General features: G+C 47.5%; 1 protein-coding gene across 2 annotated transcripts; it reads left to right on the forward strand.

Moving 5' to 3' along the window:
• The first annotated feature begins 6,722 nt into the window (after positions 1–6,722).
• Positions 6,723–19,655, forward strand: marchf7 (membrane-associated ring finger (C3HC4) 7). Of its 2 annotated transcripts, XM_079736983.1 has the most exons (11): positions 6,723–6,798; positions 10,019–10,217; positions 11,909–12,061; positions 12,467–12,644; positions 13,192–13,416; positions 13,507–14,737; positions 15,586–15,755; positions 16,304–16,407; positions 16,897–16,998; positions 17,760–17,808; positions 18,655–19,655. In XM_079736983.1, exons 2-11 carry the CDS (start codon positions 10,032–10,034, stop codon positions 18,792–18,794), a joined length of 2,538 nt encoding a protein of 845 aa, XP_079593109.1. In that variant the 5' UTR covers positions 6,723–6,798; positions 10,019–10,031; the 3' UTR covers positions 18,795–19,655. The 2 variants fall into 2 exon arrangements, with proteins under 2 accessions (XP_079593109.1, XP_079593108.1); XM_079736982.1 differs by having other exon boundaries at positions 17,760–18,792.
• Positions 19,656–19,974: the final 319 nt, after the last annotated feature.

Raw genomic sequence — 19,974 nt, forward strand, 5'->3', positions numbered from 1 at the left:
CAACTGGACTTCACATGAACCCAGAGTAGTAATCTATTGACACCAACACGTAAACAACATTTCTAACTGATTACCCGATAGTCAATGACAATTAAAAGGCTTCACCTGGATCTCGATTGAAAGTAGGTTTAAATGCTTACCAACGTGTACTGTGAACAAATACTGTGAACAAACTGACTGGTGCTAGATGCTGTAACACTCCAAGAAACACTCGTTGCAATGCATTGAGAGATCAGTTTTATTTCATCTCAAATTGGGGTTGACATAACCCTGATATTAATGTATTTCTGCTCATTCCCTGTCACATTAAACTAATAGTGCCGTGATTCCTTTGGGCAAATCATTTGGACACATTGTTCACTCATTAATTATTGAAGGGACGTCTATTTTATAGCTTAGTAAAATAGTAACTAATTCAATTCTTTGTTTAACATTTCATGGAGCTGAAATTAAACAAATGACCTCAGTGAGTGTTTATGTGCGATAAAGATTAATTAACAATCCATGTTCTTCTTCCTTAACCAAGACGTTAAATTCTGTAGCTTTTGGCTTTTTTTGGGACTGAATATTTTTAGATATATGTGTCAAATCTTGACATCTACACTAGATAATACTATTTCAGCGAGCATACTTATCCTAGAAGCTCATGAATTTTCAAAAATATAATAATTATTTTATATAAAGAATGGATCCAATATGTCCATTGGTAAATTGCTATCAGAAATTAATTAAATTTCTCTTCAAAATAATTTTTAAACCTGTTGAATTCTAAAACATGTCCTATATATTAAAACTCCAGTCCAACACAGCATATACGTCAAATCTCATTTTCAGAAGAATTTCCCTGGCCTTTTTTAAACCTTCAAACCCACTCAGATTGCCATTGCTTTAGTAAAGATCTAAACTCTGATCCACTGTCGGATCCAAGATGGCAGCCTGCCCCCTCGTGTTCTGTGCTTTATGTGTGCGGATGATAAAAAAGCGCCTGTGTGTGTCTAATTGATACTGGCAGGCTGCTAGGAGCCATGCACGGCGCGTCTTCACCCCGGCCGAATGTAGGCCAGAGCACAGCAGTGTCACCATCTCACCGGTGACATCATCTCAGTGTTCAGCCCTCCACCCCTCCATGGAACAAAGACCAGGCTGCCGGGGTGGTGTGTGTGTGTGTGTGTGTGCGTGTGCGCGCACGTGTGTGTGTGTGTGTGTGTGTGTGCGCTTGTGTGTGTGTGTGTGTGTGTGTGTGTGTGTGTGTGTGTGTGTGTGTGTGTGTCTGTTTGTGGATATGTGAGGGGGGAAGGCAGATGTCAGCGCGTGTGTCTGTGGAACGTTAAGACCAACACATGTTGCCCTGCGTGCACAGAGAAGGGCTTTTAGACACCAGAGATGTGTGGCTGCGCTGGGGGAAGTCTGGTTGGACTGCCAGACCCACTGGAGTGGAGAGGCCATCATAGAGATCGTTTGGTCGTATATTTAGACATTTTCGTCAGTTTTTGTTGTTTAGCAATGTCTATTTATTTTCGTAGACACTCTTGTTGTCTGATGGGTCTGCGTTCTGTGTTTTCGATGTGTTTTGTTTGCCCCTATAATAATTGAGACATAAAAGAGATAATTGATCATAACTACTAGAGCCACTGATTGTGTAGAGATGGTATGATCAAAGAATTTGACATAGTGGTTAGTCTAGATATTATTGTATTCCTTGACACCGTTGTCTGGTCTCATTAGTTTCTGTTTTCGAGGAGTTGTGTTTTACCACTGTGAGAAACTTCTCATGATTTCATACTGTTATGCTTGTTGAGCGACGAAGAAGGAATGCAAATAAAAAACGGAAAAGTGTGCTAGACATGGGCCCTCCAACATGTGATCTAAAGTATTAGCACATGTTGCCGTGTACACCCCCCCCCCCCTTCTCTTGTCCTAACATGAAGAGAGAGAGACATAGAAGGAGAGAGAGGGAGAGCGAGAGAGAGAGAGAGAGAGAGAGAGAGAGAGAGAGAGAGAGAGAGAGAGAGAGAGAGAGAGAGAGAGAGAGAGAGGGAGGGAGAAGAGAGAGAGAAAGAAAGAGTAATAGAGAGATAGCTAGAGAGAGACAGAGATAGAGCGAGATAGAGAGAGAGAAAGAGAGACTGAGGGAAAGAGAGAGAGAGTCCAATCTGGACTTATTTTCCAGAAGAAGAAAAAAAATAAGCTAGTTCATTTAATTACAGTTTGTCATGTTGAAAAAGGAAAACTCTAAATCAGGGGCCCATCAGATATCCCTTCTTATCACAGGGAAAATTAGCAAATTTAATAAACTCCTTCTCTGTGCTCCAAGAATCCATAGTGGTGAGTTATTATCAGCAGAAGGCTCTAATACGGATCTCCTCATCCAGAGACTGTGACCAAACGTTTCCTCAGGGTTGTCAAACTGCCATTCCATGGCAGCAGATAACAGCAGAAACCACATTATTTCAGTTAGAAATAACGCCCGCGAAGAGACCTGCTTACCATATCCCTCTCTCACAGAAAGGTCATTTAGCTCTTTTTTGATGTATAAGATATATAAGAGATGTATTAATATTTTATATGAAGTTCCCCTTTCTCTTGCATATCTGTCCATCGGTCCATCTGTGTACAAACACGTGTGTGTGTGTCTGTGTGTGTGTGTGTGTGTGTGTGTGTGTGTGTGTGTCTAGGTATCCACATTGATGTAGGTATAATGTCACTATGTGAATATATTCAAAGTATTCACCAAGTAGGCTACCATTAGAAGCTAATACACTATCAACTAATACACCATTAACTAAAATGCCATTATAAACTAATACACTTTTAACTAAAAGGCCTATTAACACATACACTATTAACTCATGAAACAATATTAATTAATTACTGCACCATTATTCATCTGTACGTAAAGAACCACAGCAAAGCTTATTAATTACTTCCAGAGACTCAATCTCTTCATAAGGAAACCACCTCTGTTTAGAGAGAGAGGGGAAGAGAGAGAGATGACCATTGAGAGAAGGATGGAGAGAGAGAGAGAGAGAGAGATAGAGAGAGTGCAAGAGAGAGCAAGAGAGAAAGATGGATGGAAAGACATATATAGAGAGAGATGACTAGGGTTAGATTGAGAGAGGAAGGGAGGGAGGGGCGAGAAAAGGAAGGGAAAGGGAGATAGGGAGAGGCAGAGAGATGGGGAAGAGGAAGAGAGAGAGGGAGAGCGATAGAGAGAGAGGGAGAGAGGGAGAGATTCTCAAGACCTGGACGACTCGTGGGAAACTGAGGGTCTGGTGAAGGAACAGCAGAAAGGTCTCGGACATTCCTCAGTGATTACAGGGAGCTGCACACATTCTTAGGCTGGTCTGTCCGAGCTTTAAAACAGATCATGGAACCAAACCAAGCTCTTATTTTTTGCAATTTTAACTCCAATTTAAACCATTTGAAACCTTTTCTCGACTTATGAAGAGTTAATCAGGGTCATACTCTATAAATACTGTGTTCTTTAGGACATCCCAAACGCACTTTGACCTAATTTCAAGCGTCATCACGGTTTGTTTCACGTTAATGCGAAAAAACACCTGATCGAGCAAGTGAATCTAGCCTACAAGTGGAGATAAGTAACCCCACAGATCAGCAAGGACTAGTAGTTTCAGTAACAGGACTCACGACGATGTCGGCCTGTGAATGAACGACCGTCTCAAAGGGACAGTTTAGTCTCCATTTACTACGGACTATACACCACAAGAGGAGAAAGGGCTTCTAGTAAGACATTGTGTGAAATCTCAGGTTACATGCTCATAAGCCCCGGCTGAAAGAGCCAGCCTCCCTCCTCCGCCCCCCCCCCCCCCCCCCCACCACTCCAATGGAAAATGCTCTCCCCCCTCCCCTCTGCTACGGCGAGCATATGAGCAGCAGCGGAGAGAGGAATGCTTCATTATCCTCCAATCAGCGGCCGCGGGGGAGGAGCGGTGCCCGGGATCCAGCTTCCCAGGCAGCGTTGCCAGATTGGGCCAGATTTCCTGGCCAATCTGGCAACCCTCGCTGTAGCCATGGTTGCCAGATTGGCCGAGAAGTATGGCCCAATCTGGCAACGCTGTTCCCAGGCAGCCAGCCCCAGCAAATGGGATCGGCCCACGGACCCGCACGGGGAGACTCGAAGCCTCCTCCTCTCTCCTCCCCTCCTCCTCTCTCCTCTTCTCCCCGATGCACGGAGCGCTCCTCTTATACTTCCTCGTTTGTCTCTCTAGGTCATGTGTCCTTTTATGTCGGCAATTAATCTGCAGGCCTTCCTCCATTAAGGCTACAACTCTCTCTATCTCTCTCCTCTTCCCCCCCCCCCCTCTCTCTCTCGCTCTCTCTCTCTCTCTCTCTCTCTCCCCCCCCCTATATTTTCCGCATGGCTTAAATGAATTGAATACCTTCTTTAGGTGACTGTTTAAGGGTTTTAAAAAAGGATTAGTATTGGATTGTTGTTGTTGTGTCTGCGGGGAGTGTTAGGTTAGCACGACGACCAGCGTCTTGTTGACCTTCACATTAATATGCATCTGTTGTACAAACGGATCGTCCCTCCTGCATCCCAAAGCACTAAACACCGATCCGATGCAGTGGCGTTATGGGCCGCACGGGCAATTGATATTAATGGAATTGATACTGTGTTTTAAATCTTTAAATATTCATAATAGTCTCTGGAGCTGAATAAATCTTTCAATATTTATTGCGAAATGAGACTTGTGTCGATAATACTACATTGGCTTTGATGATGGGCTTGTCAATGGCTTTTTCCAAATCAATTATTGTAATCAATCTAATTACACCTGTTGAAATAGTGTTTAATTACCTCCCTAAATAAACAAACAGCGTGTTCTGGTGGGCTAATAATAGAGCTGCTGGCACAGGCTTCGCCCTTCAGCGGTGGTGAAGCTGAAAACGGGCCGCCCTCTGCCCCCTAGTGGGGGAAACGAGGAGCGTTTGGTTAATTGTTTGCATGATGACGTCAACCCTTGGGAAGTGGTGCGGTGATGGCTACCTGCTTGTTGCAGATGACACAGCGTTGTCAAGACGCTCTGTCCCTCTTATAAAAAAAGTACTCATATTTAGGGAGGTATAATAAACAATATAGCAGGCAGAACTACATTAGCAATTTAAAGATTAATAATCAGATGTGGCTCCAACGCTTGCCATTGAGGAATTCGAAAAGCTAAATAAAACATAAATTTATAGTAAACTGATACTTTTTGGTATTTTATCACCATACATCCTAATCATACCTTATGTTTTATCTTGACACTATATTTAGCCGTATTAATATTGTTAAGTGATGTTAGTCCATTTTACTATAAAATGTTTTTCTGTCATATAATGATTTTTTTTATCTTTAATATCCAACCTTTCAGACAATGACGGTATGCAGTTATGTAGGTCACTACGGTCTATGCATGGTTGATGCTGGGGGTTGATACGTTTATAATAGAATTCTGCATTAATTAATGTGATTAATTATTGTATACAAGGATAATATTCACACTAATTCACATTTTAACTGTACAATGATGTTCATTCATTAAGGTTTATAACTGTGTGTTAGGAGCTATTCTGTACATTCTTTAATCTTCATGATTTAGATTATTAATACCTCCTCATATCCTTAGAACAACAAATTTTGTCAAGTTTATAACTTACTTATTTAAAGAGTGACCAAAAATATGAAATACAACTGTACACTGATATTATAGTATGTGATTATTATGAATTATTACCAATTTCTAATTATATACTAGGATGCAACCTGATCATTTGAAATAGACCTTCATAAACCACCTGGTGCAGTACAGCTCGATAAATGTTTCCCTATATAAATAATACTATAGACGTTATTTATGTTATGCACAGATTATGGATATGCATTGTAAGCTTATTATGCTTTTCACACATCGATTAACCTTATGATTTGTCATTTTTGATTGAACATTGTAGGCTGACTTGAAACTTGATAGGCTTGTCATATCGGCTTTTTTTTAGCTGCTTCTCGTTATCATAATGAGAGGCAGCTTAATAAGTGGAAGGACATTATAATTGATTTAATCCAAAAGGGAAATAAACTATTTTCAATACTAATGCCACCACTACCACTACTAAAGTGTTAGGAACCGGTCCATCAAAATGAGAACGGGACATGATTGGATGGTTATGGAGAAAGATACCGCCTAGTGTACCCTTAAGCCTATCTGCTGGACCCCTGTGCTGCGCTCAAGTCATATGGGATGTAATATATCGGAGGTAAAATATTTGTTATAACATAACAAATATAATTCTGATTAATAAAAGAGGTTGTGAAAGATTTCCCATTCAAGAAATTGCCAGTTTAAATATTGGGAGATGATTGAGATGGAGAATTATTTCTATCGCTATCTGTTCAAAAAGTGATGACTGATTCAACCTGCATTCAATTACATTTTCTAAATTGAACGGCGGCCTTCAGTTAAAGAGAGGTGCCTATTTTTCCTTAAAGCCTGCTCTATGTCAATCTAGGCGCCATTTATTTTTGTTCTACCTTTCCTAGCGTGAACTCATTGACCTGGCCAGGTACTTACAAATTGGAAGCTAGTAATTACGGCATCTCAGATATGACTCGAACGCGGCAACAATCCAGCCGTTTTCATTCGACGTTGCAAATCACGTGACTCTCCTGGACGCCCCGCCCACTGGGTCTTGCTCCGGGTCATGGGGGATTCTACGTTATAAATCACATGACCTTCTCTGACAACACACACACAGCAGCGCCATTAGCGCTGAGACGGACACTGAAATAAACGAAAGGTAAGCTGGCGTACAAGACCACTCATCACCCGTTTCACGTTCCATGACACCCGGAGAAAACACCAGGATGATCATGGATGTAGGCGGGCGGGGCGGGATCCGTCGACCTCATGTGGAGACATTAGGTCGAGGCCTTCGTGGCTCCTCGGAGCATACTGTTATTATTTCTACGTTTGTCTACAGACGTTGAGGGGGACAACAGTCGCCAGACGTGTCCTAATAATCAAGCTTATTATAAAAAAAAAATTTCATCTTCTCTTCATCACAACAGTCTTTGTTCCCGTGCCGTGGGTGACAGCCTTAATACGTTTTAATACGTGAGGTGTTGTATTGTGCATGCTGGCATGAGGACGTTTTTTCTTAATTTCCTTGTGCAACCACAACCACCACCGTATGTTATTTCGGTGTCTCTAATAAACAACATGTGCAGTCACCCCCCCCGTCTCCTTGTTTGGTCACAGCTGACCAACGAAACTTAACGTCGATACTGTTTTTGTGTTATGAAATGGGATCTTGTCATGTTCTTGCTGCGGCCGATGGCTCATTTTGCGTTGTGGATCGGGTGTATAATGTGGCTTTTGGATGCTTTATATACACAGGTTACTGACATGCAGTGACCTGTACCGGGCGGCCCATACTGGGTTAATGTTGCTTTTGGATGCGTTATATACATAGTTTACTGAAGGACAGTAACCTATATGTGCCCATACTTCCTCGGTAATGTGGATTTTGGATACTATTTATACATAGGTTCCTTGCAGACAGTGACTCTTGCTGCAGTTCTGCATTTTCCCAAACAACATATTAAGTTGCAGTCACACCAAATCATATACAATCAGTTCAGCCTAATTTGCACGATTTGCACGATATTGTACATGTGTAAATCTTGAGGCCAAATCCCAGTGCAAACCATTTCTTTCAACCAGTAATGGAGACAAGGATGAGACCCCCAGCATGCGTTGTTGTTGAAGGTTTTTTTTAACTGCGTATAAAGACGATCCAACCAGTGGGGGATTGGTTATACGCTATTGACTGCTTTTCACTTGTAAGTGTATTTGTTTGGCTGTTTTATTACTGATAATATATTTTTTAATGGGCTACAAATGTCGGATTTCAGGATATGTTTTCAGATTATTTGTATATTGGGGGAGGCTGTGTTTGGTTGGTGGGGTGTGCTGTGTCACTGAGAATGCGCCTCAGAAGCCAGGAGGGCCCCTGGCATGGTTCAGGGTGAAGGCCTATTTGCTTACAGAGATCCGACCGAGCGTACAACTCCCTAAACTGCAATGAAAGCCACCTTACAGGCTGAAGACCGGTTCTTTTTGTTGCAGATCCAATAACAATACAAACCTTTCCTGACATTTCCATATTCCTGCTCTGCAAGTGCAGATGGGTTGCACCTCCCTTTTGACCTGCATTGAACATGCGTCTCCACTTCAGACATCAATATATGCAGCATAGACTTCTTGGTACCAGAGACCAGGGTGATGTGATACTTAGTGGGATACTTGGCTAGCTAGGTTTGACACTGATGGTCCTAGAATACGTGGGATCTGTTGGGAAAAACGGTCTGTCTAGTTACTGGACCAGATAAAATGAGACGGAGAGGTAATAAAGTCTATCGGCACGAGGACCTTGGATTTATTAAGTAAAGTGGCAACGGTTATACAGAGTCATAAGCGTGAGAAATCGAATATGTCTAAGTCCCTAATCAGCGCTGATGGTTCGTCCGGAGCTTCGCCTCCGTGGAAGGTCTGCTTCGGAAGAAGGTGAAGAGTCCCAGAGTGATACAGTCTTATGCTGTATCTCCTCGTGATGAGGTGTGTGCGTTTGAGATGTGTGTGGTTCTGTGTGTTTTTACTTGACCTTGGTTCCCAGGCACTAGTGTATGCATGTATATCTTCTTGTGTTCCTCCTTACGGGGGAGAGCTTCAGAGCATCACCTGTTGTGGTCCTCCCATCCTTGAGGATGACTGGTGCATTGTCTGAGTGTCTACCATCTGCCGGAAGGAGATATGGGGCCCTGGCTCTGGCCCTGACCTGACTATATTCTCATGTATGTGTTATGTGTTAAAAGTTGACTATATTATAAGGTGACTGCCATGTGATGTGCTCATTAAGCTAGGGTAGGAGTTAGCTATATTTATAATGTACATGTGATGTGCTCAGCAGGTTATTTTGCCCCAACAGATCCTAAAATAATAGTCTTGCAACTGGTGGTTCTGGACCCTTAAGAGTATCAAGTCTTTCTAACGGTGTGTTCCTGTAGTATTGTCTGTCTACAGGTTGCCCTATAGACTATTTATAATTAGTTTGTGGTCATCAAGCACTAGTTTTATCTACAGTATTGGTGGTCTTGTAACACTAGGGGCTTTTGCTTTTGAATGGTGATTCTTAGTCTTTCAACTGGCGCTCTGATCGCACTTGACATTGTGATGTGAAGCACTGGTGGTCCGAGATTATCAGTGTTTCTCCTGGTGGTCTACACCACCAGAGTATCCCTACTGCTGGTAGTCCTGTAGCACCATCTCTGCGTGTCTAAGCAGCTCAAAGCAGGAAGACCTGCTCTGTTGGCTGTTGCGGGTGTGTTGTAAATGTCACGTCAGTTCATCATCGCAGAGGCAGGCGGAGGCTCAGGCTGATGACGGCCAGCACACAGACACCCCGGGCTGGCTCAGCAAACCGAGATATTTTTAGTAGCACCCTCTCGGTGCTTATGCTACTGTGATCTGAGAGTTCTAGATGTTTCTTCATGGTGATTTGGCAGCGAGAGCCAAATGCTGTTTGTATAGATACAAACGAAAACACAGATCTGTGTTTCGTCAACATGAAAAGCGCCAAACCCACGTAATGTTGTTTCAGCGTGCTTGTTGCAATCCCCATGTGGAAATTCCCTGTGCTGTTGACAAGCACGACTGAGTATTGCTGCTCTGTGATGCATGTGTCAACATAAAGAACAACGGTCTTCACTCCTGGCAGGACGATTCAGTCTGCACTGTACACACAAGTTAAAACAATACCAAACTCTGTGATCAATGTACTCATTTTAAAACCACCAACCCAAAAATATATCTTGGATGTGTAATCTTGGATTGAATATCTTAAGTACAACTCATAATCACTGGGGTTCAACCACTAGGTGGTAGCAATCTCACAGATCAGTGCTCAAGTACTCTTAGATCTGACTCTCTAACATGTTGTCTCTGTGTTTCTCCTCCAGCTGAGCAGTCGCTATGGATTCCAAGTCCGGCCGACTCCCCTTCGTGTCGAGCTCCCGCTCGTCCTATACCAGCCCTTCCTCCTACTCGGCCTCCTCTTCCTCGCTGAGCTCCAGCAGGCTGTATGGGCGAGAAAGGTTGCTGAGTAGTGACCGCTTCCCTCGCTCCTCCACATCGCTCAAGCCGGAGCCGGACCTCAAGGTAGGCCTAGTGGACTATTTTCAAGGCTGCGGCCTTCCCGAATTCACAGTCTGGGATGGTAATGTACATCTCATCTTAAAGACTGCTGCGTGTCTCCTTTTAGACGGAAACCAGGTTGGTGAACCTTTTTGTTTGACGGCATGGTTCATTCGTTTACTCCAACCAAAACAAAAGATTGCCGATTCCCCAGCTTGGGCTGCTGGCTGGTGTTATTTTTGAGAGAGCAGATGCAGAATGAGGTCAAGATGGAGTTCTGCTTTGTTTGATAGCGGGTTATACTTCCTTTTTTGAAGCGTTGTCTTTTAGCTCAGTCTTTTTTTTTTTTTTTTTAATCGATATTTTTAAGGGTTCTACAGCAATAACAAACTTTTAGAAATCCTTGTTGGTTAAAAAGCAACACACTGCTCTCATAGCCTGTGCCTCATAAATTATTCATTCATAAATGCATCCTCAATTTATCATCGTTTGATGTGTGCCCCCATTTTAGTATCCCATTTGCGATAAATTGCCAAAGTGAAACTTTTCTAAATGTTGCTGCCATTTTATGCCTGCCCAAAGAGGACATGTTTCCTAACTGCCCCTAGAAGCAGGAAGTGGGTCTCAGTCTAATGTGCTCCATCTCCAGGACTCTGTGCAGTTTGTCCTTGCTTGACTGGAGGGGGGGGGGGGGTTAATGTGTTAAATGTGTCCTAGAGAAGCTCTGGCCCCCTTTGACCGTAATGGGGATGAAAAGCTCTGCATCCCCTTTACCTCGTAAGACGCCAGCATTGGTTTCTTTCCAGAAGCTTCCAGTCAGAACATTCCAGAGACCCCCCCCCCCCCAACCCAGTTCCCCCCCCAGTTACGCGTTAGGAAAGCTTATTATAGGACAGGCCCGTGTGCGTGTGTGTGCGTTTTACTGCCCTCCTCCCTGGTTCCAGATCTTTCCAGAAGAGTCCGGTCTCTGTGAATCCCCCCCCCCCCCCCCCCCCGTGTAGGTTGATGGGTTTATGACACTATGCAATATAGACCTGCAACATGCTCACATAATCTTACTCTTATTAGTACTGCTACTGTTAGTTTGGCAGCACAGTTTTATCCAGAGCGACTTGCGTGTGAGGCAAAGGACAATCAGAATTGGAGTTGCCAAAAAAAAAAAGTGTGTGTGTGTGACCTAGTTTCTAAAAACAACTCCCAGAGTTGCTATAGGCTTCAGAACACGAGGCTAGTAGAATATATTGAAGTGTGTTTGGTTGGTGTTAGTGCAATATTATAATTCCAGACGTTTCAGATCTTCGCTGTGTAAATTGAGGTACGCGATGCTGTTTAATTTCAGGAAAATGGTGTTGGATGTGAATATGGTGTCTTGATCTGCCGTGGGTAAAGTACAAATGAATATGTTGTCTCGATCTGCCAGTGGTGCAAGTGAATAGGGTGTCTTGATTGGACAGTTGTACAGTAGAAGTGTTCTAACTAAAATAAATCGTTGAAAAAATAGCAACACAATGCTATTCCCATGCATCCTTTTGTCACACTATCCCCCATTTTGATGATCCAAGCTGACCTCAACCTTCTGAATGATTACCCCAACGTGTGTGTGTGTGTGTGTGTGTGTGTGTGTGTGTGTGTGTGTGTGTGTGTGTGTGTGTGTGTGTGTGTGTGTGTGTGTGTGTGTGTGTGTGTGTGTGTGTGTGTGTGTGTGTGTGTGTCAGGGCTCGCGGTACCTGAGCTCCAGCAGAGAGTATGGCGGGGGGGCCTCCTCCACCCGCGCCCCCAGCTGGAAGGTGCCCTCGTCCCTGAGCTCCACCACCTCGTCGTACGAGAGGCCCTGGGCCAGTCCCTCGCTCCTCAGCCAGGACAAGCTGGTACGCTGCTTCTGATGCGGGGGGGGGCGATACACAGCCTGGCACGAGGGGAGACTGTGTTTACAGGAGGGGTGAAGGGTCACTGTGGTTGGGGGTCATTTGAACAGTAAACATGCTTTGGAAATGTTCGGGAGGCATCGGGTGACACGACTGCTGTATGTAGGAGCAACTGCTATCCTCAGATACACGGTTGAATTCACAAAACGCACAGTATTCATACGACTACGCGTTTGATTATCTTTAAGGGCGTATCTTCTCCATTGTAAGTTTTATACAATAAAACAACATCACGGCGTGTATCTTAATTTTTTTGATGATACAATACAGTTTAAAGAATATAATATTCAACTATCGCCCGGCCCCTACCTGCTCCTTAAAGACGTGCATCCCTCCCTGCCTCCCCAGAGCTCGGAGCGGCGGCTGGGCTCGTACTCCGGCCTGCTGGCCTCTGACGACGGCGAGTCCAAGCGGGCAAAGCTGTCCTATAGCAGCAGCAGCACTGCAGCGTATCCCCGGACCGCCCTGGGCTCCTCCACCACCCCGGGTTCCCTGTACTCCAGCAGCAGGCTGACCAGCAGCACAGGTAACCTTAACCAGGATGGCATCATGAGACCGCACGATACACCTGTACAGGTAACCTTAACCAGGATGGTATCATGAGACGGCACGATACACCTGTACAGGTAACCTTAACCAGGATGGTATCATGAGACGGCACGATACACCTGTACAGGTAGCCTTAACCATGATGGTATCATGAGACAGCACGATACACCTGTACAGGTGTTGGTGGTAGCTGGTAGCTCTGGTACTGCTGTAGACTGATGATGGGGATTCATATTAATGTGACGATAATGGTAAATGGTAATAACTAATGCTTTAAAAGGGACTAGGGTTTTTTAACTGCAGGTTGATTGCCAGCGCCACCATGGCTTTGACATGTCACACAATGGGTTCTCTTTCAAAGCATATTGAACTTTTATTTTAAATTCAGACATGACTATATGCAGCATAGCGTGGGTCTAGGTCCCAGAGTCCAGGGTTCTGTTGTGATACTGCAGAAATCAGACTCAGAAATAAGAATCGTGTTCACCCAAATCCAACACCAACGTCTCCTGTCCCTCTCCCAGATTCTAGTGACCGGTCGGATGCGGCTCTCCGGCGATCCTCTGGTCTCTCTGCTGGCCTCTCCTCCTCCAGACCTTCATCGACCTCCTCCTCCTCCTCATCGTGGTCTTCCTCGCCCAGCTACCTGTCAGCCCGGCGGGACGCGGAGAGGAGGGCGGAGCTCCGGTCCGAGCTGACGGAGCGACGCGTGCGCACCTCTGCCCCGAGCAGCACCTCCGCCTCGCTATGTAGGGGCACACGCACACGCACACGCACACGCACACGCACACACACACACACCTCTGCTGGTCTCCCCCTAACCTGCTGGTCTCCCCCAGACTCCACAGACCGGCTGACCTCCTCCTACGCCCAAGGAGCACGGCCCAAGGAGACCCTCTACTCCTCTTCTACCACCTCCTCCTCCTCGATGGGCAGGGAGAGCTCCCTGGGCCGCTCTCACCTCCCCTCCTCCTCCTCCTCCTCCACCTCCTCCTCCTACCAGTCCCAGGCGCCCGCACGCTCCCTCCGCACCTCCTCCAGCCTGCGCCCGTCCCACCAGGAGGCGACGGCCTTCCCCTCTCCTCCCCCTCCTCCTCGCGTCCCCTCCGCCCCCGCCTCCACCTGGCAGAGCTCCGTCCGCCACGCCAGGCGCTCCGACCCCACCCCTCCTCCCGCCCCTTCTCCTTCCCCCCCCCCTACGCCGCCCTCCTCCCCGACCCCCGCCCAGCGTCCGGCCGAGGCCGACGGGCGCCTCTCCAACCGCCGCCTCTTCTTCCGCCTCTTCTCCCGTCGCTCCGGGCAGGACTCCTCCTCCTCTTCCTCCTCCTCTTCATCATCCTCCTCCTCCTCCAGTAGCCCCCCTCCCACTGTGCCACGCCCCCGGGCCACGGCTGATGGCGCCGCCGCCACTCCGTCTCCGCCGCCGCCGCCGTCATCGGTGGCGGGCTCCGGAGGGGCGGAGCCTGAGCCCCGGGAGGTGGACACGGTGCAGGCCTTCGCCTTCCTGCGGCGCCGGCGCCAGGACCTCACCCCCATCCAGGAGACCCCCCGCCAGGCCAGCGGCAGTGCTGGGGCCGGTGGGTCGGGCTCAACCTCCTCCTCCTCCTCCTCCTGGCTGTCCTCCTCGCTGCGGAGCCGCTGCCCGCCGCTCTTCTCCCGCCACCGCCGGGAGAGCCGCGACGAGAGCGTGCGGCGGTCGGACGTGCAGGACGGCTACGACATCCTGCGCCAGGCGCTGCGCCGGCCCACCGTGAGCCAGGACCCCCAGCACAAGTCCTCCGACGAAGAGGACGACGACGAGGAAGAGGACGACGACGACGAGGAAGAGGAGGAGGAGGAGGAGGAGGCAGCAGGGGGAGCCTCGGGCCCCGGGGGCGTCATCCTGGTCCGCCCGCTCAGGGGTGTGTGCAGAGACCGAGGGGCCGCCCCGTCCGGCATGCCGACGGCGGTGTCGGCGTACCGGGACATCGTGGCGGGGGTGGACCCCCGGTACCAGGCTGAGGGGAAGGCTCAGGAGGCCAGGCCGGACCTCTCCAGAGACCCGGAGAGGCTCCGCAAGATCCAGGAAAGGTTTGGAGCGCACTGTCACTCAGTCACTCAGTCAGTCACTCAGTCAGTCAGTCAGTCAGTCAGTCACTCACTCAGTCAGTCAGTCACTCAGTCAGTCACGCCCTCCCTGGTGCGGCCACACAACATTGCGATGCTACTTAAAGCTCATTTAAGATGCTCTCTGTGCATTACCTCTGCAGTAGGAGACCAACTGAGTTGGTCATGTGATATGTTGTGTCCACACCCGCGTCGGGTAGCATCTTGAAGCAGGTTCTCCTCACATGGGCCCTCGTTGACTCGGATGAAATTAAGGTCATAACAATCTACATTCGGAAAAATCCGGCATCCATTTTGGGTCCGGCTCACAGTCTTGCTCTGCCTCGGAGAGCGAGTTGGGGTTTCCATGACGACAGGTCATGTGATTGACAGGGTGTATACCCCCTCCTGACAAGGCGACCGCGTGCAGCCGGCAGCGCGTTCACACTTGTATTTTTAGCCGTCCGGTGCTCTCCATCTTAGACCGAACCAGGGCAATGCGTAAAGCTCCTGTTCCTTGGTTCATCGGGTTGCTGTAGCAGCGGCCGGCCTGACTAGGTGGTCCGCATTTATACAGCGCTTTTCCAGCCGGCGGCCACTCAAAGCGCTTCACAATATTGCCTAACATTCACCCATTCATTCACGCACCGACGGCGGTGTCAGCCATGCAAGGCGAGGTGAGGCTTCTCGCTCAGGGACCCCCTCGACACTTGACTATGAGGAGCCGGGGTTTGAACCGGCAACCTTCCGGTTACCAGCCAACCCCGCTCTCCCTCCTGAGCCACATGCCGCCCGCACTAAACGCGTTGTGGTCGCTGTGTTCGTCCCGGCAGCCTGATGCTGGAGGACTCCGACGAGGACGAGGGAGACTTGTGTCGTATCTGCCAGATGGGGGAGGACTCCCCGGCCAACCCTCTCATCCAGCCCTGCCACTGCACCGGCAGCCTGCAGTTCGTCCACCAGGAGTGCATCAAGAAGTGGCTGCGCTCCAAGATCAGCTCCGGTACGTCGAGCCCCCACCATGCATCGCTCTTTATCTCTTCACATCAAACAAACCCCTCTCCTTAAAACACCTCTCATCGTTGTATCGGAACTCGACCAGTTCTTAAAGGGCCCATGACAGGCCACCCGGTGTGAGGGTGATTAGCCGTTACAAGCTAGTCCTAAAAATCTGCCCCTTATGACATCACAAGTGGGCGTGTCCACCTCGATGTGTGTTGGGTAGATCGGTCTACCAGCCTAGCCAGTGGACTGTAGCAAACGTTGCTCATCTATCCGTCACACATCTAGGTGGACACGCCCACTAGTGATGTCATAAGGGGCAGATTTTCAAAACGGCTCGTAACGGCTAATCACACTCTCACCTGGTGGCATGTCATGGGACCTTTAACCCTCTTAAATTTCATACCAACCCTTAACCATCCCTTATCCGATTGCACACACGTCACCATGGGAACAAGCGTGTCAGCGAACAAACCGCCGTTCAGCGACTGTAGAAGTAAGGCCCACGCTGTATACAATGGCTGTTACTTACCCGTTCCTCTCCCTCAGGCACCAGTCTGGACGCCATCACCATGTGTGAACTGTGCAAAGAGAAGCTGCACCTGAACATCGACAACTTTGACGTCAGCGAGCTGTACAGGACACATGTGCAGGTACGCCCCCTCTCCTGCATGACCGGGTTGCAACGGTCACCCCTCCCAGCCTCGACATCATGGCAGGAAGTTTATAACTCGTGGTGGGGACGGAGGCGGGATCTGCAAGCAAGTCATTGGTTATTCACGGCCAATCAGCCAGCAGTAGTGAACTGTAAAAAGAGTTGCGGCAGATGTTACAATCAGCACCGTGAATACTGGCCCGTGTAGCAGTACACGTATTAAAAATCCCCTCCTGAAACCTACATCCGCTCGCACAAATGAGTTTTCTTCTGTAGAATAGCTCCCTAGTGAAACAGGAAACAAGGTGTAGCTCCACCGCTTGCAGTGCTGGTTTCCAGCCCAGGCTCTGAGCCGTCTTCCACCAGAAGTTCTGCTCCAACAGAGTAGGACTGCTGGATCGACACCCACCCAGAGCCGGTATATATACCTGGAGAGTGGTGCGCTCCGAGGGTGCTGGGGGTAACAGCCTGGTCTCTCTCTTCCCAGTCGGAGTACGAGTTTGTCAGCAGCGGCCTCTATCTGGTGGTGCTGCTGCACCTGTGTGAGCAGCGGTTCTCTGACGTGCTGGGGGCAGCCAACGAAGCTGGGGTGAGCACTAACTCACGCACTCTCTCAATCACACACACACACACACACACACACACACACACACACACACACACACACACACACACACACACACACACACACACACACACACACACACACACACACACACACAGACACACACACTCAACAGAAAGACACACTCAACAGAAAGACACACACACACTCAACAGAAAGACACACTCAACAGAAAGACACACTCACACTCTCAACAGAAAGACACACTCACACTCTCAACAGAAAGACACACTCACACTCTCAACAGAAAGACACACTCACACTCTCAACAGAAAGACACACTCACACTCTCAACAGAAAGACACACTCACACTCTCAACAGAAAGACACACTCACACTCTCAACAGAAAGACACACTCACACTCTCAACAGAAAGACACACTCACACTCTCAACAGAAAGACACACTCACACTCAACAGAAAGACACACTCACACACTCAACAGAAAGACACACTCACACTCTCAACAGAAAGACACACTCACACTCTCAACAGAAAGAAACACACAATTTGATGGGGACTAGGAATCGCAAGTTACTGGCCTTTTTGTCGTGAATAATTCACTACACTGGGTTTTACAAACGCTGCATAAATGTATTTATATGAATGTTAAAAGTACAACGCAGCTGATGGCAGCCTCAAGCTGAGCCTCCCTAGGAATCACTGTGTTCACTGATGTTATGAACTGTGTTGTGATTCAAACTCTTCCCCCTTCTCTCGCTTAGTTCTTCAACCTGGCGAGATCTCTTCACGAACACATGGACAGTCTTGAAAGTATGGAGAAAAAGATAATATGCAAGCAAAATACACCTTTTAATAACAGTAGCTGCGCTGTACTTGAGCCCAACTCTTCGCATGTCCAAAGTGTACAGATTATTTTTTTATGTTTTATGAAAATGTGCTTTGTTTATAGCTTGCCCCAGTGTAAGGGTACGTCTGTTAGCTAACGTTAATGGAGGGACACAAGGTAATCTTAATTGGGAGACGGTGTGGCAGTGGTAAAATAACAACGCACACCGCACTGTTAACCACTCGAATTGAAACTAGTGCAAGCAAACGCCCTGAAACTCTTCTCTGATGTGAGCGCAGGGACACTCTCCCCTAATCAGGCCAGAACCAGTCACAGCTCGCTGGGTGGTTTAGCGGCCTGTGCAGTACCTTCCCCTCCATGGAACCTCTTTGGTTTAAAATAAGCAGTTTTCTCCTCCAGTGTGGCTCACACTGCCATGCAGGCTATGGATGTCTTGGCTCACACCACGCCAGTAGGGTTCAGTGTTCAGGCTTATTCCATATTGGTAAGTTGGTTCGGGAAACCATGAAATGCGCGGCAGCCATTCTGCGCCAGAACGCTCCCCACACACCAGCTTGAGATGGAGACTGAGGGAATTAATGAGTCAGCCAATTATACAGGAGGATGATCAGGGGGCCAGATTGAATGAGCCTGGTTGGGCCAGGACACCGGGGGAAACCCCTACTCTTTGCGATAAGTGCCCTGGGATCTTTAATGATCTCAGTGAGCCAGGACCTCGGTTTAACGTCTTCTCTGAAGGACGGTAGGGGACGATGTAGGAGTTGTGTTGTGAGGCGGCAGCGGCGTCAGCTCTGCCTGCTCTCTTCCAGGCCCCCACGAGGAGACAGAGGACGAGGATGAAGATGAAGATGTCGATGACGGAGAGGTTGGCGTGGCATCGGTCCTTGACAACAGGCCCTCTATCGACTTCTCCGATCTGGAGGACGATGATGATGAGGAGCAGTACTGATGGCCGGATGCAGTTGCTGTGGAAACGCAGCATGGCGACGGTGTGTGGATGACCCAGATGTTTCCACAGCTATGGTTATTGAGGTCGCTGAACACACACACACACATGCACACCTCCACCACACACACACACGGCTGTTGTTAATCTGCTCAAATGAGTGTTTGGGGATGTCACCTGACAATTTATGATGTCAATTGGAAACTATTGCAGTAGCCTATTTTTACCAGTGGTGGTGCTGTTCCTGCAGTCAGATTGGTAGACTTGAATTTCAAATACTTAGTAATGGTGGGGGGGGAAATACTTCAAACTAATTTCAGATGGTTCTTTGAGATGTTCGGATGTTGGCAACAGATGGGTTTTGAGTGCACTTTTGCTAATCTGTTTAGTTAATTATAAAAAAATAATATGGGGAAGAAAATTGCTTTAAGAAATGTTAAACCAAGAGTGCTTTAAAAGAAGCTGGATTTAGACAGAACCTGCAACTTCTGTCTGTCTGTTATTGCAATTGCTGGGCTTGAATCGGGCACCGATGATGCATGCCCGGGTGGAGTTATTTGTTTGTGGGCTTTGATCTGAGACAACCTTTTAAAGAAAGGTCATACATGCTGGCAAGCAATTATCTCTTATCCCACCACCCCCTTCCCCAAAGCATTTTGCGCCATGTGAATCCTACATGATGGGGCCCAATGTGGCTGAAAGACGCTCCAGGGAAAAGTGCCACTGCAAGACTTCTGTTCCTCCTGTACCTTGTCAAGTGGTCTTTTTATTTTGCTTCTGAGCTGGCTTTGTGTATATAAAAGTAGTTTTCCCGATTTCATTTTTGCAATAAAGACTAATGTAAACAAAGTGTTTGAAGTGAGTGTCATTTGTACTCAACTTGTTACTAGGTTAACTTGTAATGGAAAACACATCCCTGAATACATGCATTCATTTGGTTGATTGCTGAGGCAACATCTTTGAAACTATGCACTAACCATAGAACCTTGGACAACAACATCAAAACATACATCTCTTGCAAAGGTGGACCATTATTAGAATGTATTTGTTATTGTGCAGGGCATAGCAGTTTGCAATGAAGTTTTGTCATGCATGCAGTAGGCACACATACTCGCAGGTATCGATGTGTTAAGTATGGATGTGTCGTCTGCACCTAACCCAACGTAAATTAAAATAAGGAAAC

Source organism: Pollachius pollachius (assembly GCF_949987615.1).
Source record: "Pollachius pollachius genome assembly, chromosome: 5".
Classification (NCBI taxonomy): domain Eukaryota; kingdom Metazoa; phylum Chordata; class Actinopteri; order Gadiformes; family Gadidae; genus Pollachius; species Pollachius pollachius.

Excerpts from the sequence above, each read along its gene's own strand:
- marchf7 (XM_079736982.1), top strand. The coding sequence starts at position 10,032 with ATGGATTCCAAGTCCGGCCGACTCCCCTTCGTGTCGAGCTCCCGCTCG. Across the intron at positions 12,062-12,466 it reads TCCTCAGCCAGGACAAGCTG|AGCTCGGAGCGGCGGCTGGG; the intron begins GTACGCTGCTTC and ends CTGCCTCCCCAG. Across the intron at positions 14,738-15,585 it reads CTCCGCAAGATCCAGGAAAG|CCTGATGCTGGAGGACTCCG; the intron begins GTTTGGAGCGCA and ends TCGTCCCGGCAG.